The sequence below is a fragment of the Mustela putorius genome, unplaced genomic scaffold (genome assembly GCF_011764305.1).
Source record: "Mustela putorius furo isolate JIRA1106 unplaced genomic scaffold, ASM1176430v1.1 tig00000905_pilon_pilon_pilon, whole genome shotgun sequence".
NCBI classification, from domain to species: Eukaryota; Metazoa; Chordata; class Mammalia; order Carnivora; family Mustelidae; genus Mustela; species Mustela putorius.
Window position 1 is genome coordinate 1316454 of NW_025421511.1, and position 22216 is coordinate 1338669.

Genomic DNA, 22216 nt, shown 5'->3' on the forward strand with positions numbered 1-22216 from the left:
TTTATTACACAGGAAAATTCCTTGTTCTTAGAGGTTACATACTGAGCCAGTTTAGGGACAAATTTTATCTGTGACTCCCTTTCAAACAGTGTAGGAAAAGAAACACATGCGTGTAAATCTGCTATACACAAGAGATGAAGACGAAGCAAGTACCTTAAGATGTTAACAATTACTGGGTCTCTATGTTCCTTTTTATTTGAAAATTTTCTCAATTAAAGGTAAAAAGCAAAAAGATCCAAGAGATTGAAGATCTTAATACTAAGATACAACAGTTTTAAAGGCCATTCTGTAAAAAACAAACAAAACAAAACAAAAACAAACAATAAAGGCCATTCCGTCAGCTCCCACACCCCATGGCCTTTTTCTCAGCCAGTGTACCTGGTCTTTTCGCCCAAGTAGGTAGCAGGCATCAAAACAAGGAAACACCTTCTGGTTCCTACGTTCCAACGGATCCGAAAAGAAGGGGTCTTCTCAGGTTCACGAGGGCGCCCTATCCCTACATGCTCCATACTCTCCACTCGGGTCTGCGCTGCCCGTCAGGGGAGGGCCTAGCAGGAGTCAGACAAGACTTCGGGGCACCCTCTCTGCCCACGGCTCAATGCCCCTTTCTGTTTTATAGCCTGGATGCCTCTCTCGCCTCACCCTCAACTCTGGCCCTGCCTTCACGCATCTCCTTGCTGCCTTAACCTCTCCTTCACCCAGCCTGTCGTGCTCCCCCGCAGCCCGTCACTGGCACATGTGAATCCACTTCGCTCACAGCTCGAGAGTCTCTGAGAGCAGCCGTCTCCACCACCTCCATCCCTCGTCCCGCGTTCATTTCTGGGCTAATGTCCGGTCCTCTCACCCCTGTCCCTGACGACTACACTCAACCACAACCTTACGGTTGTCAGACCTGACGTACACTTGCCGGTCTCCACTTGTCTGAAGATTCTGCATTCCTTTATGTTTTCTAAGATTTTATTTCTTTGACAGAGAGAGAGAGATCACAAGCAGGCGGAGAGGCAGGCAGAGAGAGAGGGGGAAGCAGGCTTCCCACTGAGCAGAGAGCCAGATAGGGGGCCAGATCCCAGGACCCAGAGACCATGACCCCGGCCAAAGGCAGAGGCTTCAACCCAGAGCCACCCAGGTGCCACCTGCATTGCTTCGAAGTACATGGCTCCTCTGACTTCCAGACTTAGTTTTCCAGAATTTCCTGGAATTCCTCCTTTGTCCCTAGGCTCCCGGCTCCCATCACCTGCCCTTCAAATACTAAATGGGCTCCCCCTTCAGCCCCTTCCATTCTAACCACCTGAGTCATTCGCACAACAGTGGTCTCACCTGACCCACGGGGTCTCGACCCCTACAATATTCTCTCCAGCCTCGACTAACTCAGATTCCAGATCTGGGTATCTAATTGTCCGTCGGAGGTTTTCAGGGTGCTCACATTCACAATCTTTTCCTTAAAAACCTTTCCTTTGCCTGTATTTCTCACTTTGGTCAACAGCATCGTGCATCCAACTAACCAGAGTCAGAATCCACATTTCTAGGCTCCTGTTAGAACCCACTGTTCTCAGTTTTTTCCACGTCAGGGTTCACCCCTCCCCCAGCACGCCGCTCACCCAGTCTTCCTTGCTCTTCACCCGGCATGTTCTACATACTCCTTCCCGAAATGAGGAAAGACAACATTTCTCATCAGGCATCAGAGGCCTGCCGGATGGAGCAATGGTCAAATTAATTTCTTACCTTTGCCCCCATATCCTCAAGCTGGTTTGTGAATGTCTTGGAATAATTTTCTGTTCCATTCACCGACCAGACTTCAACGTATGCCACCACATCTGAAAATAAACAAGGTACCAGCATGAAAGACACCTGAAACTCTAGCAACTCTCCCCGAGGAGTTCAACAGATGTTGATCCTGTTCTATTTACATTAAAAAGTAAGTTCAAAGCTTCTATCGAAAGCCTCTTCAAAACAGCATTAGTGCCACTGAGGTTCTTAGAGCTCCAAGCAAAGAACAACTTCATTAATACACACACGGAGGCTTAACCTTTTTTTTTCTTTTTATTTCTTTTCAGCGTATCAGTATTCATTCACCACACCCAGTGCTCCGTGCAATCCGTGCCCTCTCCAATACCCACCACCTGGTACCCCGACCTCCCACCCCCGCCCCCCCGCCCCTTCAAACCCCTCAGGTTGTTTTTCAGAGTCCATAGTCTCTCAAGGTTCACCTCCCCTTCTGATTTCCCCCAACTCCCTTCTCCTCTCCATCTCCCCATGACCTCCATGCTATTTGTTATGCTCCACAAATAAGTGAGACCATATGATAACTGACTCTCTCTGCTTGACTTATTCAACCTTCTTAACCCTGGACGCTCTTCCCAAATTCCTAAACTAGGCTAGACTTTTCTGGCAAAAAGTATGTTTTGTGTAAAGGACCATACAGCCACTTAACTCCTGGTGCCGGGGACAGACAGGCCCCCCCCACCCCACAGGGATGGAGACAGGCTCAGAGACAGCCCCCACCCCCTCAGAGGCAGTGACAACCCGACCACACTTCCCACAGGGACACCCCACAGGGACCGGGAAGGTAGTGGCCTCAGAAACAGCCCCCCCACACCCCACAGGGACTGACAACCTCCCGCACTCCCCACAGGGGTGGTGACAGACACCCCCATACCTGGACTTCAGGACAACCTCCCCCACTCCCCACAGGGGTGGTGACAGACACCCCCTGTCCTGGACTTCAGGACAGCCCTCCACACCGGACAGGCACTGGACGGGACTCAGGGACAGCCCCCCACACCCCACAGGGACGCGGACAGCCCCCCACACCCCACAGGGACGCGGACAGCCCCCCACACCCCACAGGGACGCGGACAGCCCCCCACACCCCACAGGGACGGGGACAGCCCCCCACACCCCACAGGGACGGGGACAGCCCCCCACACCCCACAGGGACGCGGACAGCCCCCCACACCCCACAGGGACGCGGACAGCCCCCCACACCCCACAGGGACGGGGACAGCCCCCCACACCCCACAGGGACGCGGACAGCCCCCCACACCCCACAGGGACGGGGCTGGACCCAGGGACAGCTCCCCCACACCCCACAGGGCCCGTGACAACACGGCACGGGGGTGGGGGGCCCCGTCCTCCTCCACATCCACACGCTGCCCGGGCTGACTTCCCGAAGACCAGGCTGCCCTCCCCACGCGCCTAGCGAGCCCACTCGGCGCACTCACGGAGTCCTGGGCGCAGGCCCACAAGCCGGCCCATGGCCGCCGACTCATCTCCCAGAGTGCAGGAAGTCCCCTCACCTTTCAAGACCTGGCGCCCTGGGGTCACGGGAGCCGCCATGAGAGACCTTACGAGGCGCACCCGTTGCTCCGCTCCGAGGCGGGCGAGCCAGGAGTAGGTGACACTGAGCATGCGCCAGAGCTGACGCGCGCGCAGCCGCGCGCCCTTACCTTCCAGCTCCACGGAAATCCGCTCATCCACGTTTTCTAACAGCCCAAGGGGAGTGGGAGAAAAAAATGTGACCGCCTCTGCTTGCCTTAAAGGGGCCAGAGGGTTTTCTCTGCGCCGGGTCTCGGCTCGCCCTCAGTCTGACATCGCTGATCAGCGTTCTGCCCGGGAGTATTGTATGTCTGCTTGGGAATTACGACTTCGGGTGTCCCAGAAAACCCAATCAAGCCCTTCCGTTTCCGTAAGGACACTCGGAAGCTTCCCGGAGCCTCGCTTGGCCCACCTGGGACCTGCGAGAGGGGGAGGGGCGCCGTCGTAGTTCGCAGCCCCTAAGGGTCTCCAACAGCGCGGTCTCGGTCCGTCCGGGAGCACCGGGTCCCCGGGCGCCGCCCAGTCGCCAGCGCTCGGTGTTACCGCTCGGAGGGCCAGACCACTGCTTTTTCTGTCCCTGAGAGCGCCTGCGGGGAGGGCGGGCACCCCTGGAGACCCCGGGCTTCAGACTCCCGCTCGGGGGGGTGGGGGGGGACACTGGACCTCAGATCCCGCGGGAGGGAAAGGGAGGAGCCAGGTCTCAGACACCGCTGGGGGGACCCCAGGTCTCCGACCCCACTGGGGGGACCCCGGACCTCAGATCACCGCTGTAGCGGGGGTACCCTGGACCTCAGATCCCGCGGGGGAGAAGGGAGGATCCCGGTCTCAGACCCCCTTGGGGGGGGACCCCAGGTCTCCGACCCCACTGGGGGGACCCCGGACCTCATTTCCCCTCTGGAGGGGGGGGCCCTGGACCTCAGATCCCGCGGGGGAGAAGGGAGGAGCCAGGTCTCAGACCCCCACGGGGGCGACCCGGGCCTCAGATCCCCGCTGGGGAGATACCCTGGGCGTCAGATCCCGCAGTGGGAGAGCGGGGACCCGGGTCTCAGACCCCGCTGGGAGGACACCCCGGACCTCAGATCCCGCGGGGGGAAAGGAGGAGCCAGGTCTCAGACCCCCACGGGGGCGACCCGGGCCTCAGATCCCCGCTGGGGAGATACCCTGGGCGTCAGATCCCGCAGTGGGAGAGCGGGGACCCGGATCTCAGACCCCACTGGGGGAACCCGGGACGTCAGATCCCCGCTGGGAGGACACCCCGGACCTCAGATTCCCGCTGGAGGGGGGACCCCGGACCTCAGATCCCGCGGGGGGAAAGGAGGAGCCAGGTCTCCGACCCCGCTGGGAGACCCCGGACTTCAGGTCCCATGGGGCGACCCTGGACTTCATTCCGGCTGGGGGCGGCGGGGCGGGGAACCCTAGACCCCTGACAGCAGCTGTGGGGGGCCCGCGCTGGGCGGTCTCACGCGAGCTTTGCCGCCCGCAAATCCCGGAGCGGAAGAAGCCGGGCGGGAGCGGGCGAACCCGGCAGGAAGCTCTTGGGATCCGCTTTAGGAAACAGCCCTGCGGGAGCGCCGCTCACCCTCGGGGGGATTCAAATCTCCCGCCCGCGGAGCCCCGCCCTCGCCTGCAAGTCCCGCCCCCGGGCTGCACGTGCGTGTCCTGCGGGAGGCGGCTAGCCTAGGCGGGGCTGCGCGCGTTCCCGGGGCTCCGGGAGAGGACGGTTGTTAGGGCCAGGAAGGTCTTGTTTGGCTGCTGATAAAAACCGTTTAATCTCCCTGAAACGCCGAATCCGTTGAAGGATCCATGCCCTCTGTATTAAAGGATGAACCACCGAATGTATAATAAGCCTTCATTTCCAATGATTTCAGGGCCGTCCGTGTCTTCTGTTGTGTAAAACATTGCATTCCCCAGGCTGAATGAGAAGCACAACTTAAGGGAATCCCTGGTAACCGAATGGTTAAAATACAGGCTGCATTACGAAATCAGTCTGGACCTGGACTTTGGAGACTGGCATCAGCCACTAACCAGATCTGAGATAATGACGAGTTCCTAAAACTTTGCAAGCTTGTTACTGTTTAAAAAAAAAAAAAAAAAGTAATCCTTAATAATAGTAGAAATAATAGCTGACGTTTGTTGAGCACTTTTATCATGGACCTTAGAGGTATTATCGAAGTTCATCTTACCTATGAGGTGAGTGTTGGTATTACAATTTACAAAGCACTTGTGTACATCTATGTATTTCCTCCTAGACGCTCATTAACATTCTGTATTTTTTTAACGTGTTTATTATATCCTGGAGACCAACGGGGACTCATTCTCTGCCCCCCCCCCCAATCTCCTTTACAATTAAAAAAAACTTCTTGTTACTCCCTACTTCAGATCACTCGATGCTCACGAAGGCCCTGCTAGAAAAAGTAAGCAGGAGCACCTGGGTGGCTCAGTCCTTAAGTTGACAACTCTTTGAATTGCGCGCAGGTCGTGATGTCAGGATTGAGATGCTGGGAGCCTGCACCAGCCCAGTGCTCAGCTGGGAGCCTGCTTAAGGTTAAGACTCTCATAGGAGTGTGCTCTCTCTCTAAAATATTTGTTTAATTTACAAAAACAATATAATCCCATTTATATGCATAAACAATACAGTCCAAGAGAGGTACCTGAGGCGACCTAGCCAGGACTTGGTGGTTTTGGTTGGAACTGGAAACCATACACTTACCGTTTTTTTAACTAAATACAGCGGCAGGGTGTATGTATGAGAATACGGACTAATATCTACCACACGGTGGTTCTAAAGAATTACCTTGGCCATACACAGTCCCCAAACCCCACTTTCTAGACTCAAATCTCTGATTGGTAATTATATCATCACAAACTGTTGACCTAACAAACTCTGAAGAAATGGTTAACACCCTTTTTGGGGTAGAGTAGGCTTAGTGCCACTTATTGACGATAAAGCCTTTGTCTCACCAAGTAAGTGATTAAGAATCCAGTAATGACACAATAACCAATCACCACCTTTGCCTTGTACAAAAGGTGGTATAAAAGCTCAGTATCTGATAGTCTCAGTTTTAAGGTCACAGATATTAGCTCCTCTTTCCTCCAGAAATGTTACAGTTTTAAGATTTATATTTCAGTTTCAGATCTATTTTGAGTTAATTTTTGTATATGGTAGAAATACGGACCTAAGTTCATTCTTTGCATATAGATATCCAAATGTTCCAGCATCATTTTTTTTTAAAGATTGTATTTATTTATTTGGCAGAGATCACAAGTAGGCAGAGAGGCAGGCAGAGAGAGAAGTGGGGGGAAGCAGGCCCCCTGCTGAGCAGAGAGCCCGACCTGGGGCTCTATCCCAGGACCCTGGGATCATGGCCCCAGCCGAAGGCAGAGGCTTAACCCACTGAGCCACCCAGGTTCCCCCCAGCACTATTTTTTGATAAGCTTTTTGTCTGCTGCATTCATGCCTTTGTATCTTAGTCATAATCTGTTGTGCATTGATGTGTGGCTTATTTTTGGAGTTCCCATTGGTTCCATTAAGCTATTTGTCTATCTTTATACCAACATTGTACTGTTTTGATTACTGAAGATTTGTAAATAAGTTGTAAAATCAGGTAATGTAAGCCCCAAAACTATTCTTATTCAAAACTGTTTTATGTGTTCTAGATCTTTTGTATTTCTATATGAATCTTAAAATCATCTTGTCATTTTCTATCCAAAAAAAAAAAAAAGAGGCCTGCTGGAATTTCGACTGGGATTATGTTGAATCTCAGATCTATTTGAGGGAGAATTGACATCTTAAAAATATTAAATCTGGGGCACCTGGTTGGTTCAGTCAGTAGAGCCTGCAACTCTTGATCCCAGGGTAGTGAGTTCAACCCCACATTGTGTGTGGAGCCTAATTTAAGTAATTTTTTTAAAGATTTTTATCTATTTATTTGACAGACAGAGATCACAAGTAGGCAGAGAGGCAGACAGAGGGAGAGGGGGAATCAGGCTCCCTACTGACCAGAGAGCCTGATGTGGGGCTCGATCCCAGGACCCCGAGATCACGACCGGAACCGAAGGTGGAGGCTTTAACCCACTGAGCCACCCAGGCACCCCTAAATAATTTTTTTTTAAATACTAAATCTTTTGGGGAGACTGGGCGACTCAGTGGGTTAAGCCTCTGCCTTTGGCTCAGGTCATGACCTCAAGGTTCTGGGATGGAGCCCCGCATCAGGCTCTATGCTCAGAGGGAAACCTGCTGCTGCTTCTCTCTCTCTGCCTGCCTCTCTGCCTACTTGGGATCTCTCTCTCTCTCTCTGTGTCAAATAAATAAATAAAATCTTTTAAAAAATAAATAAAAATAAAATAAAATATTAAATATTTTGATCCATTAACATTTATTTATGTCTTCTTTAATTGCTCTCATCAATTTTTTTTTACTATTCAGAGGTTGACTCTTTTATAACTTTTGTAAAATTTCTAATTCCGACCTAAGTATTACCATTTTTGATGATACTGTAAATAACTTTTTACAATTTCAATTTCCAATAGAAATATGGTTACTGTTTGTAATTGATCTCATGTCCTACAAACTTGTTAAATTTAATTAATAGCTTTAATTGATTTATGTACATTCCAAACGATGTTCTACAATCACGTTGTCTGTTTTAGGAGGAAAACTTCTTCCAGCTTGAGTCTGGTGAATCAGAGCCTGCAGTTAACAATAGACTAACAGGAGAAAAAACAAGGCTTATTTTCACGTGTTCTCTGTAGTGTAGAAGTACTCAGTAATGCGTTACTCACTGAATAGCCAAGGACAAAATGTTTATCTACCAAGCCTAATACGGTTTTGGGCTTTATGGGACTAGTTTCTGGCCAGCATAAGTAGGGGAAAAAAGGGGCACCTGGGTGGCTCAGTAGGTTAAAACCTCTGCCTTCGCCTCAGGCCCTGATCCCAGGGTCCTGGGATGGAGTCCCGCTTCTGGCTCTCTGCTCAGCAGGGAGCCTGCTCCCCGCCCCCCACCGGCTTTGCCCAAAACTGTATTAGGCTTGGTAGATAAACCTTTTGTCCTTGGCTATTCAGTGAGTAACGCATTACTGAGTACTTCTACACTACAGAGAACATGTGGAAATAAGCCTTGTTTTGAATGTGGAAATAAGCCTGCATTTCTAAGACAAAGCCCACTTAGTCATGATGTACCATCCCTTCAACATGTCAGATCTGTTTTATTAAAATTTGTTTAGAATTTTGGCCTCTGTGTTCATGACCTATTTGGGTCTTCAGTTTTCTTGTAATGTAAACTTGGAGATATGGGTTGGAATTTAAAAAAATAACAAAGTGTTAAAATGTGAGCAAATCTAAGTGAACATTGTACAATTTAAAAATAACAAACATTGATTGTATAAGCCAACAATAATTGTCTTTTGGGATTACCATGCAATGTATATATTGTAGTAACGCCCAACGATAGCGGTGTATTGGTCAGGGGAGTGACCCAGGGAGTACTATCAGGCCCTTTCATTTTATTTGTTTTGTTTTAAGATTTTATTTCTTTATTTGAGGGGGAGAGAGAGGAGAGAGTGTGCAAGGGAGAGCACAAGAGCGGGGGAAGGAAAAGCAGGCTTCCTGCTGAGCAGGGAGCCCTATGAGGGGGCTCGATCCCAGGACTCTGGCATCAAGACCTGAGCTGAAGGCAGCTGCCGAACCAGCCAAGCCACCCAGGCACCCCAGGCCTTTTCATTGGTCGGAAGTAGTGAAAGTACCCATGTGTGTTACAGTGTGAGCAGGCAAGGTTGCATTTGTAATCCCTGGGAAAAACAATAAGAAATTAAATATTATGTAACTATCAAAATAATGAAATGAAAGAATAAAATATAACCCATGCCAAAAAAGCAAAGAAAGGATTAAAAAATATGTAGCAAGCAAGAGAATGAACGTAAGATTTAAACCCAAATTGTCAATAACTATATTTTAAAAAACAAGTGTTTTTTTTTAAAGATTTTATTTATTCATTTGACAGACAGAGATCACAAGTAGGCAGAGAGAGAGGTGGAGGCAGGCTCCCTGCTGAGCAGAGAGCCCGATGCAGGGCTCGATCCCTGGACCCTGAGATCATGACCTGAGCCGAAGTTAGAGGCTTAACCCACTGAGCCACCCCGGCGCCCCAGTAAAACTATTTTTATTGGCAGCAGAAATAGTAGGACACCTAGAAACCCCTATAGAACCGCTGATAAAACTAACTTAAATAATAAATTCACTAAGGATCCAGAAATAAAATAAACCTGCAGTTAGAGGATGCACGAATAGAGCAGACTCCGTTTGCAATAACAAAAAGAACAAACTTAAGAAAATGTGCAAAACCTATATAAGAAAAACTTCGAGACACTCCCGGAAGACAACAGTAGTCACTTTGACCGAAGCATCCCTTCTTCTTCCTTGTATCGAGAGCCTAACATCATAGTGCTGTCTGCTCTAACTAACTGAATGCAATCCCAATTTAAAGAAAATCAATAAATGTTTTGGGGTTCTTGGTTTGCTCCTTGGGTCAGGTGTCTCAACTCGGCTCAGGTCATGATCCCCGGGTCCTGGGATGAAGCTTCATGTCACCTGGGGCTCCCTGCTCAGCAGGGAGCCTGCTTCTCCCTCTCCCTCTGCCCCCTACCCCACTTCTTCTACACCTTCACTCTTTCTCCAATAAATAAATCAATAAAATTTTAAAGAATCAGTGAATGTTCTGATGGAGCTGGACAAGTCGATGATAAAACTCATGTGCAGAAACAAATAGAACAGATCAAGAAGTCCCTGGAAAAGAAAAGCTACAAAGGACTAACACTACCAGACACAGAACATGCTGTGGTTAAAACTGAGGTCCTGGTGCATGATCAGACAAACAGGGCAGTGGACCAGTGGGGAGGGTCCGGAAAAATGTCCAAGTGCATGTGGGCATTTGATAAATTGTAAAGGTAGCATCTCAAATCACTGGATCAGAGATAGATTTTTGGTGTCATCTGGAAAAAAAAAATCAGTATCCCTGACCATGCATAAAAATAAATATAAAATGGGTTGGGGATCTGAATTAGAAAAAAAAATGCGAATACGTAAGTTCTGGAAGCACACACAGGTGAATGGTGAATTCCAATGGAACCTGGTGTAGGGAACAGGCTTTGTAACTGTAGCTCAAAACCAATGCAATAAAAGAATGATTAAAAACAACACATCAGGTGGGCACCTGGGTGGCTCAACACACCTGGTTGGGCCGCTGCCTTCGGCTAGGGTCATGGTCTCAGGGTCCTCGGATCGAGTCCCGCGTCGGACTCTCTGCTCGGCGGGGAGCCTGCTTCCTCCTCTCTCTCTCTCTCTCTGCCTGCCTCTCTGCCTACTTGTGATTTCTCTCTGTCAAATAAATAAATAAAATCTTAAAAAAAAAAAAAAAACACACCAGGAACAGAGTCCAAAGGCACTGACAGAGATCCGAGTCACAGAGATCTGAGGAAGCTGGAAAGGACGGAGGAAGGGACAAGAAGCAACAGCGAGCCGGAGGAGCCGGGCAAGGCCAAGGAACAGATTCTCCTCAGATCCTCCAGAAAGGGCCCGGCCCCACAGACTCCCTGACTTTAGCCCAGGGAGACTCCTTGCAGACTTCTCTTATCACAACTGTAAGATAATAAATGTCATGTTTTAAAGCACATACACACATACACACAAGGTAACTGGAAAAACTGGGGGAAAAAATATTTACACTATCCTAGCATATTTAAAAAAAAAAAAAACTCTTAAAAGCTGACGAACAAAAGACCAAAAACTACATAGAAAAAAATGGGAAAACAAGAAGATTGCTAGCCTTACTCATAATTAGAGAAATGAAATATAAACCTACCCTGGGATATCATTTCCCTTTCAGATTGTCAGAAATCGAACAGCAGACAATACGGTCTATTGGCAATAAGATGGGTGTGGCACCTGGGTGGCTCAGTGGCTTAAAGCTTCTGCCTTCAAATGGCGATCAGACACATGAAAAAATGTTCATCACTAGCCATCAGGGAGATTCAAATCAAAACCACATTGAGATATCACCTTACACCAGTTAGTATGGCCAAAATTAACAAGACAGTAAGGAACGTGTGTTGGAGAGGATGTAGAGAAAGGGGAACCCTCTTACACTGTTGGTGGGAATGCAGGTTGGTGCAGCCTCTTTGGAGAACAGTGTGGGGATTCCTTAAGAAATTTAAAAAAAGAGGGGCGCCTGGGTGGCTCAGTGGGTTGAGCCTCTGCCTTCGGCTCAGGTCATGATCCCAGGGGCCTGGGATCGAGTCCCGCATGGGGCTCTCTGCTCAGCAGGGAGCCTGCTTCTCCTCATCTCTCTCTCTGTCTGTCTCTCTGCCTATTTGTGATCTCTCTCTCTGTCAAATAAATAAATAAAATCTTAAAAAAAAAAAACACAAACATCCAAAGCAGGGCTGTCTCCATGACATGGCTTCTGCCCACTGAGGCTCACTTTAAAAAAAAAAAAAAAGAAATTTAAAAAAAGAGCTACCCTATGACCCTGTATTTGCACTACTGGGTATTTACCCCAAAGATCCAGATGTAGTGAAAAGAAGGGCCATCTCTGCCCTGATGTTCATAGCAGCAATGGCCACGGTCGCCAAACTGTGGAAAGAACCAAGATGCCCTTCAACGGACGAATGGATAAGGAAGATGAGGTCCATATACACTATGGAGTATGATGCCTCCATCAGAAAGGATGAATACCCAACTTTTGTAGCAACATGGACGGGACCGGAAGAGATGATGCTGAGTGAAAGAAGTCAAGCAGAGAGAGTCAGTTATCATATGGTTTCACTTACTTTTGGCGCATAAGAAATAACATGGAGGACATGGGGAGATGGAGAGGAGAAGGGAGTTGGGGGAAACTGGAAGGGGAGACAAACCATGAGAGACTGTGGACTCTGAAAAACAATCTGAGGGTTTTGAAGGGGTGGGGGGCGGGAGGTTGGGGGAACCAGGTGGTGGGTATTAAGGAGGGCATGTACTGCACGGAGCTCTGGGTGTGGTGCATAAACAATGAATTCTGGTACGCTGAAAAGAAAATTTAAAAATAAATAAATGAAACAACAGGAGGGGGAAAAGCCTCTGCCTTCAGCTGATGTCATGATCCCAGGGTCCCGCGATCGGGCTCCCTGCTCAGCGGGGTACCTGCTTCCCCCTCTCTCTCTGCCTGCCTCTCTGCCTACTTGCATTCTCTGTCTGTCAAATAAAAAAATAAATAAATCTGTTTTTTAAAAAAAGGAAACACCATGGGTAAATACCGCTAATTCATGCTAATGGAGATAAAAGTTTTACAATGTTTTTGAGGGGCATCTGGTAATGACTAACAAAGGTACACATACATCTACTCTTTGACCCATCAACTGTACATCTAGGAATTTACCCTGAAGATATTCATCTGCAATACATGGCCACAAGCTTATTGTGGCATCATTGCTTATATGTGCAAAATATTAGAAACCACTGTGTATGGAAGAGTAATTGAATAAACTGTGTTCTATCCGCACAATGCGACACTTTGCAGCTGTGCATAAAAAATATGAGGAAGATTCCTGTGAATTCTTACGGAATGATTTGCCCGTTATTTCATTAAGTGACAAAAAGCAAGTACAAAGTCGTATTCATAGTATGTGTTCTGGGTTGAACTGTGACCTACCAAAGTTCCTATGTTGAAGTCCTAACGCCCAGTAGTTCAGAACGTGACCTTATTTGGAAATAGAGTCATTGCAGGTGTATTGTGTTAGGAAGAAGTCATACTAGAGTTGGGGGGCGGGGGGGGGTGCTAATCCAACATGACTGTGTCCTTGAGAAAGTGGAAGTCTGGACAGACAGGCACCCAGGAGAGCACCACGTGAGGACTGGAGCTCTACGGCTGCCAGCCAGGGAGCCCACAGGAGCTGGGAGAGGGGCCTGGATCACCTTCCCTCATGCCTTCAGAGGGAGCACGGCCCTAGCAGCACCTCTATCTGGACCTCAAGCCTCAAGAACAGAAAGAGAATGAATGGCCATTGTGTAAGCCACTGGATTTGTAGAACTTTTACAACAGCCGTTGGAGACTAATGCAGTATGCAGTCTTTTGTGCAAAAAACAAAAAACACTATCTGCAAATATGTGCAAAAAATAATCAGACAGGAGGGATAAAGCTAAGTCTATGTGATTTGCTACCCACAGGGGTGTTGGAGAGGAGGAATGAGAAGAAGGTAGAAGGGTGTGTAGGGACACTCCCGGGAGAACGCGTCCTTATACTTCTGGCTGCTCGAGTCACGTCAGGGTGCCGTGTGCTCCACACATCAAGTGTAAGCAAGACCGGTAAAAAGCCTAAAATACCCAACCGTATTTCAAATAAGTAACATAATGGCACCAAAGGGCAGAAAAAAATAAGGAACTTTAGACAAAGTACTAGAAATAATAACTACGTAAATATCAAGTTTCTGTTAATCATTATTTTTTTTAAGATTTATTTATTTGACAGAGAGAGGGATCACAAGTAGGCAGAGAGGCAGGCAGAGAGAGGGGGGAAAGCAGGCTCTCCACTGAGCGGGGAGCCCGATGTGGGGCTTGATCCCAGGACCTTGAGATCATGACCTGAGCCGAAGGCAGAGGCTTAACTTACTGAGCCACCCAGGTGCCCCCTGTTAATTATTTTGTCCTTCGGGTGGGTAGAGGTCAGCAGGTTTGAAGCTACAGCTTGTAGCCGCTCCAGGATGGTGGTGACAAAGAGCCAGCCGTGGAGAGGAGCCAGGTCAGGGCTAGGAAAGGGAGGTGCGCAGTGAGAAGAGACGGCGGAGAGAAAGTGGTGGTGTGATGCTGAAACTGGCCTACGGCCCCTAACGTGCACAGACATAGAGTGGTAGAAACAGAAGATCTCCTCCTGGCCTAGCTACGTCTGTGGTTTGATTTGTGCGAGGCTGCACACATCGTCTAGCTGTGTCCCCTGAGAGCGCCTGTGACGTCCCAGAGAGGAAGGCGCCCCGGCCCCAACTCTGGTTTCTAAATACCCTTTTCCACTAACAAAATTCAGGTTCCTTGATAAATCGTGATATCAACAGATTATAACCCATACCAAAAAAAAAAAAAAAAAAAATCGAAAATCACGAGTCCATATTAACACAAGTGAATGAAAAAAAAATGAATGAGAACAAGAAACTCTTTATTACAGTAGTTTTCTACCGTAAATCTGCGAGAATGACAGAAATCGACTATCCCTGCTTAGCAACCTCGGGAGTGGTTGTGTAATTGACGGAGTAAAAGTATCATGAGAAACAGGACATTCTCATACACCTTAAGTATCTCCCTGTATCATTTGTATTCACTGCAAAGGAAAAAAGCAGTAAGTTCATGGCAGGGAAACATAAAAGGCACCCCCTGTGAAAAGTGATTAGCTATCCCCATTATGGGACAAGCAGACCTCCACGCCTGGTGCTCTGATGACTTGAGAAGGACATGGTATCGCCTCTGGGCACTCCTGCCAGTGATGTGTAACTTGGATCTAATTCTGAAGAAACATCAAGCAAATTCATACCGAGGGGCATTCTACAAAACAACCGTCCTGTTTGCTTCAAAAACATCGAAGTCATGGAAAACAAAGAAATGAAGAGTATTCACGCCAGACCAGAAGAAACTGAAGAGACATTTAGCAGCTACGTAGAGTGTGCGAGTCTGGATTGAATCGGGGACTGATACCGATCATACGTTTCTCTTCTAGGAACAATATTGCTGGAACAATTGGTGAAATTTGAAAAAGGCCCTTAGATTAGGTAAGACTATCAGATAAATGTTAATTCCCTGCTTTTGACTCTTGTGGGGTTAGTGAGGAAGGCATCGTAGGGGAACACGCACTGAAGAGTTTGGAGTAAAGGGATGTCATATGTGTGGCCTCCTCTGATGTATTTCAGAGCGAGAACACCTGCACACTCACATCCATTCATGCTCTACCAGTTAAGATCATTTGTGTTAAGGACAGGATGGTTTTAGCGGAGAATTCTAGTGTCTAGGACATACTGACATGCGATACTATATTAAAAAAAAAAAAAGAAGCTTACTCCTCATATGAACTGAAGAGATAGTGGCTCTGTCCAGAAGAAGTCTTGAATGTAAGGGTGTATTGATGTAGAGCTGTTTCAGGAGCCATTTCAGAGCCGTAACAAAAAGCCTTGTTAAAATAAATACACAAATAAAAGGCTTCCCTGAGCAACAGCGCTTTGAAAGGACCCATCCCCAACCCAGAAAAGATACTAAAACTAACCTGTTCTCTCCAATTCAGTATACTGGTTCTGCAGATCGGAGAAATCAAGCTAACGCCTCAACATCACAGGACCCTTTCGACTAGAATCGGCTCTAGAACGTAGGTCTTCTGACACATGAAAAAGAAAACCACAGGCCCCATGTAGGGTGACTTAGGTTAAGTCCCCAAATCAGTCTAAGTCTTACTACCTAACCTAACTGAAGTTTCAGGCTCTCAGAAATGTCACCTTTAAGCAGACAACAGAATCTCCTGGTTGTCATAGACCATTTGCTCCTATTGGGAGAGTACAGGAAAGGGACAGACCCCTTCCGCTCCCCTTAGGAGGGGAACTTTGCCTAAACAAGGCATTCTTTGCTAATAGATTCCTTCTTCCTCCCTGCCCTCCTTCTTTTTGAGCTCGCTCTGCCTTTAAAAACCTTCCTTTGGGGTACAGCGTGGAGGGCTCAGCTGGTTAACTGTCTGCCTTGGACTTGGGTTGTGATCCCAGCGTCCAAGGACGGAGCCCTGCTCTGGGCTCCCTGCTCAGCGGGGAGCCTGCGTCTCTCTCTGCCTCTACCTGCTGCTCCCCCTGCTTGTGCGCTCTCTCTCTGTCTCTGTTAAGTGGATAAATAAAATCTAATAAGACAACAAAACAAAAAAATCCCTTTCTTTTGTTTCACTCAGCAGAGCTCCCCTCTACTTGCTGGAAGAATGCAGTCGGATTCATGAATTGTTTAATAAAGCTGATTAGATCTCCAAGTTCACTCAGTTTCAGTTTGTTTATTTACAGATGACCCATCTGGTTTGCTCAGTTTTACAATTCTGAATTCTCCCCACAGCTCTTTCCCAGCACCTTCTCTGTACCAGGAACCCTGTGCACAAGTTCAAACATATGGTAATGAACGTCTCCCCTCTGGATTCACAACCTCTTCCTATCAGGAGAATCTGTCACCGAAGCGAGCTGTACATCCCATTAGTAAGGGCAAAGTTAATTAAAACTGATGCACTCAAAGAAATGTGACCTTTGCACTAATATGTTCTACTTTTATTTTTTGTCACTGCATTTCTCTTCAGGGTTTCTAATAAAATAATATAACCCAAAGAAAGGATCTCCTGCAGTCTAAAATAAGTTATCTGGGCTCCTACTCTCGGCGGAGGATAAAAGATGAAAGCCATTTTTCGGTGCCAATACTCACCTGTCATAAAAGGGATATGTACTGGAAAGCCCTTTCATACACACTCAGGACAAAGGAAAAGCTGAAAATACTGACTTTTGTGGGATGCTCACTTCAACACAGCAGGCGGTGAGCTTTTCCAAGGTTTCTTTCTGACAACCTGACAGTTCTTAGACAGGAATCAAGATTCGAGCATCTCTGAGAAGTCGTGGCAGCCAAGTCCGATAAAAGGCCCAGTTCTTCAGAAGGGAACCCTAGTGCCCAGAGTCTCAAGTTCCCTCTGGAATGTTTCCTTCTCAACAGCATGGTAGAAACATTTAGGGCAGCCCTGGGTCTGGGTTTTTTAGGAGTTCATGAATTTCAGAGGCGAAGCTCAGACTGCTGAGTTATATTTTCCTTTACGGTATTTCTCACCCAGGAAAGAAAGAAAAAAAAAAAAGTGGGGAGAAACTACTAGCACACACAAATCTAATAGAAGGCTATAGTGTTCTGGTGAAAATATAACTCACATTATTTTTTTTTAAGATTTTATTTATTTATTTGACAGGTAGATCGCAAGGAGGCAGAGAGGCAGGCAGAGAGAGAGGGGGAAGCAGGCTCCCTGCAGAGCAGAGAGCCCGATGTGGGGCTCAATCCCAGGACCCTGAGATCATGACCTGAGCTGAAGGCAGAAGTTTTAACTCACTGAGTCACCCAGGCGCCCCTATACCTCACATTATTAATATGAGAAGAAATGTGGCATTTTCTTGAACAATAATAGCAAAATGTGCTCCTTTCAAATTTAATTTTTTTTAATAAAGGTTTTACATGTTTTAAAATGAGACTATTTTCTGGGACACCTGGATGACTCAGTCGCTAGGCATCTGCCTTCAGCTCAGGTCATGATCCCGGGGTCCTGGGATCGAACCCCACATTGGGCTCTCTGCTCAGTGGGAAGCCTGTTTCTCCCTCTCCCACTCCCCCAGCTTGTGTTCCCTCTCTCACTGTGTCTCTTTGTCAAATAAATAAATTAATTAAATCTTTTTTTAAAAATAATAAATAAATAAAACGAGACTATTTTCTGATGATATGGGATAACTACCGTGCTCCTAGTGCGGGAGAAGGCGGCAAGCGGCGAGCAAAGTAGATGCTGACACCCTGCAACTCTCACCCTCACCCCCACCCTCGCCCTGGGGGATGAGTGTGACATTGTCGGGACCCTGTCTGCTCAAGAGCAGAGGAAGGGGAACAACAAATGGTTAACTGATAGGGCCCACAGTCCTGCAGGACCCTAGTTTCCATCAGTTGACAAGTGTCTTAATGATTCACAAGAAAAAAAAAGCAATTTTATCAATAGCTAGACCTCCAGAAACCTATATACTCAATTTCCTGGGGCCCTGATGTCACCCTCCCCTCCATAGGATAGAAAACCTTATATAATCAATCACTTCTCACACTTATAACGCAGCTCTTTCTGCCCACAAGCCCTGTCCCTGTGCCACAATAAAAACTTCTTTCTTTGCACCAAAAATGTCTCAAGAATTCTTCCTTGGCAGGGGGGTCCCGAACTGCACTCCAGACCACATCACTGGCTCTCAGAAACGTGGAAAAAATGTAAAACCCACGAATACATGAACAGAGAAAAGTGAATGTCTGGAAAGCAAAGAAAACGCAGAGGGTGTGAGCAACTGGAGAAACGAAATTACCTGCAAGAACCATCATCAGTTATTGTAGCCTCGTATCTTGGTCACGTTTTCTCTACAGCGGTGCACGTGGAACTTTACAGCTAACGGAGAGGTAACCGACTCAAAAATATGAGTTCAAATGCAAGGGGGATTTCTCACGAGGGAAATGTCACCGGGACGGAGCATTTCTGTCATTGAGCATACCATACCCACTGTCTTCGTTCCTGCTAGATCTACGCAGCAACACTCAGGCAGAAAGCTCAATACTCCTGGCCGCGTGTGTGTCGACCTGATGAAACATTGCAGGGCGGACCACCAGGGAATTGCTTCCAGACAGATGCTAGTTCTTTCTATGTTCCTCTCAGGTTCCTTTGAGGTCCCCGTGATGCTAACTGAAGAACGTCCGTGAGCTTCTCTCCCGGCCCTTGTGGCTTTGACTGCGTTCAGCGTCCGCCTCTCGCTACACTTCTTCCCCAGAGGTTTACCTCCCACATCCAGGGGTCCGGGCACAGGGGAAGGATCTGGGATGTAACAGGGAAGGGGACAGGCTTACAAAGGGAGAAGAACATGCGGTTAGAGAGCAGGTTGTTCAAAAGAGTTTTCTGCGGCCTCAAGAGTCCCCCAACCCTGTTATTCCGGTTCAGAACTGAACCACCCCAAATCCGTCCTGGAAGCCAAGAGATAAACACAGAAAGCACCCAGCGTGGATGAGCTCTCTCCATCTAGGGCCGAACAGAAGACAGCAGGCACCAAATTGTGTATGGTGCGGCCTCAATTTGTTAGAAACTCCCTGCCCACGGCTGTATTCAAGCCAGGACCCATGCGCACAGCCACACCGGTTCCTCAAGGTTGGAAGACATCTGGGTCCTTCAAAAGTAGCCGCTGTCTTCACCTGGGCTGGGGTCCGCTGTCCCCCCTCACGCCCGGCCCCCAACACCCCTTGGCACCCTGCTTCCCGGCAGCTGGCGGCGCGTCTGCTCCAGACCTCAGCTGAACTCCATTCTCTTTGGCGGCTGCCTCTCCCCTTGTGGCTGGTAAATATATATTTTTTTAAATCTATTTTCCCTGTTTATACGCAGAGATCATTTTTTTCTATAATACCCAAGCTGACCGCGATCACTCGTGTCTCCTAAGACAGACTTTAACTTTTCTCCAGAGGAAAAACGCTTTTGTTCCTTCACCTCACTGCCTCCCTCGCCCCTGCGGGGGCAGCAGAAGAGAGCCCGGGGGAGGAGCTGCAGACGGTGCTGTGGGCCCTGAGCCCACCCAGAGCCTCCAGTCGGAACCCCACAAGGCCAGTGCAGGGGGGGACAGAGGCCTGGGTTGAGCATGAAGAGTCCAGCGGGGCCAGACCCCGAGGCTCCTTGTGGGCGAGGCTGAGGAGTTTGAAATTCATTAAGGACAATGGGAATCCGGTGGGAGATTTCTGTCTGAGAGCCCAGACTAAACTCAGAGCGAGAGATCCTTCTGGAAGCCGTGTGGAGATTTGCAGGTGGTAAGGGCGGAACGGGAAGACGAGTTAGGTGTGACTTCCATGACGCGGACAAGAGCTGGTGGCGGTTGGGGATAAGGCGATGTGCGGGAGTGTGGCAGACCCCTTTTCACCATGCGGGTGCTGAGCCCACCCCCCACTACACGGGTGCTGAGGCTAAGGGCTGCCCTATGTGGCCTGCTCCAGCCGGTTGCCCTGGGGCAACTGAAGGCCAGACTGGGAAGCGCAGTCCCTTGGCCACTGACTCTCTGGGGTAGGGGAGGTTGCGTGCAAAAGCCCCGCTCCTTTGTTTCAAGGCTGTTCAGAGAATCAACAGAATGATTTTCACTTGAGAGCTCTCTCTGGAGTTCGGCTGAAGCCAGGCTTCACCCGCACACCCAAGCTTAGCTCCCTTCCTGATCCTGCCTCCTACTCTCCGTTGCTGTGTAACAAACACGCCCCATCTCTGTGACTTTACACAGCCTACTGCTATGCCTGATGGTTTTGGCCGTGGGCTGAGCTCAGCCTCCTTGATCTCAAACGCAGTTACTCTCATGTGGTGGGTGGGGCTGAGTTCATCAGACCATTTCAAGGATTCTCCACGCCCGTGCCTGGCATCTGGGCTTCGTTGGGCTCTGGTCCAGCAACTGGTTCTTCATTCCGTGGCTAGCTTGGGGCTTTCTCAAAGCCTGGTGGTCCCAGGATAGTTGGGCTTTTTTTTTTTTTTTTTTTTTTTTTAAGATTTATTTATTAGGGGAGGGGTGCAGAGGGAAAGAACCCGGAACAGACTCCCTGCTGTGCACAGAGCCCAGCCTGGGTCTCCATCTCACTACCCTGAGATCATGACCTGAGCTGAAACCAAGAGTTGAATGTTTAACCCACTGAGCCACCCAGGAGCCCTTGCACTTAGACTTCTTAAAGGGCAGCTGGCTTCCCCGGAGCAAGTGTTCCAACCCCCTGAGCAGAGACTACATAGTGTCTTTTGTCCTGGTCTCAGAAGACACACTGTGTCACTCCCATCTCATTTTACTGGCCATCAGTGACTCATAGGGCCAGCCCAGGTGCCAAAGGAGGGGGCTGCACAGGGGTACAAGCACCTGATGGGGGAGGAGTGCGATCTGAAACTCGGGACAGTGATGTCTGCGTAGATGGACACTCTGGACCCATGCTTAAGAATTGTGCAAGGTTAAAAAAAAAAGAAAGTTGTGCAAGGTCTGATTTTTTTTTTTTTGAAAGCTAACAAATTAACCTGAATTGTGACCTGGATGCCGGCAGAAGACACAAGACTCTTGAGTCAGAGACATCGGACTTCAATACTCACTGCAGAAGCACCAGCCAGAGCTCGACGTTGGTTGGCATCAGTTCTGTATGCCCTCCGACCCCACAGCAGGGTTGCTAAGGACCCGTGATGGGTGTCGGTACTTGCCATGTGTTGAGTCGTAAGACAGGGACACAGAGTGATGATGGAAGTTCTCCTATAATCTTGTCTTCTGTCTGCTGTAGGGCTGTATGCAAACCTCTCACTCTCACTTGTGGATTTTAAAGTAAAACTATTCTCATCACTTTCTTGGTCTGCTTAAACTCTTTGCTTCTGCTACAGGTAAGTTAAACTCTCCCACTGCATTTTCTCTTAATAATTCCAGCAGTGTTTGCTCTCTATAGTTCACCAACGTCCTCTTTATGAGTATGGTCTCCAATCTATCCATCATCTATTTTAATTTTGATAATTACATTTTTTATTGCTAAAATTTCAATGTGTTTTATATACATTAAAAAGATTTGGAATAATTAAAGATTTACGGAAAAGTTGCAGCGATAATACAGACTTCAGAAATACCCTTCACCCAGTTTCCCCTCTTAGAGTAGCTTTATCTTCTAGAGCCATGGTGAGTGCGGCTGCCCCTCGGAACAATTTGTTACTTAAACTGTAACCTCCGGAGGATTTTACTAGTTATCAAGCACATTTAGATGTGGCCTTAAGAAATACATATACTGACAACAGGTCTTTGGGGAGAAGGACGCTGTACGACCGTGAAGCTGGGCAGCTGGGGATGCTCAGGGCCGGACGCCGCCTGCTTCAGGAAAGCCGAGCACCCGGGAACGGCCTGTCAGCTCCGGTGGAACGAAAACCACCTGCTTCCCTTTTTCATTGTCGCTTTCTCTTCCCAGAAGCGCCCGTTGTTAGTTAGATGAGTCCTTCCAATGTGCTTGGTTAACTATAAATTTTATCCTGCTCCTGGCTTGTCCGCAAGACGGGATTAACGTGTGACCTTCATCAATCCTTCTATTGGCTACTGTTTTCTATCCAATAAAAGTGAGACTGTGGGGCTGCTCATGGTAGCC

The 22216-nt window shown here is 48.2% G+C and overlaps 1 protein-coding gene across 2 annotated transcripts in view; it reads right to left on the reverse strand.

Annotated features, from left to right (window-relative positions):
* The window catches only part of MCPH1 (microcephalin 1), a 240879-nt gene extending 237314 nt beyond the window's left edge, over positions 1 to 3565 (reverse strand). Inside the window, exons 1-2 of one of the 2 annotated variants that reach the window (XM_045086169.1) lie at positions 3447 to 3565; positions 1723 to 1814 (exon numbers count right to left, since the gene is read on the reverse strand). In XM_045086169.1, the coding sequence (XP_044942104.1) occupies positions 1723 to 1734 (12 nt within the window). In that variant the 5' untranslated portion in view covers positions 1735 to 1814; positions 3447 to 3565. Of the gene's footprint in view, positions 1 to 1722; positions 1815 to 3296; positions 3394 to 3446 lie in introns of those variants that run through there. The other variant, XM_004766753.3, reaches the window with a different exon arrangement.
* Between the last annotated feature and the right edge of the window lie 18651 nt (positions 3566 to 22216).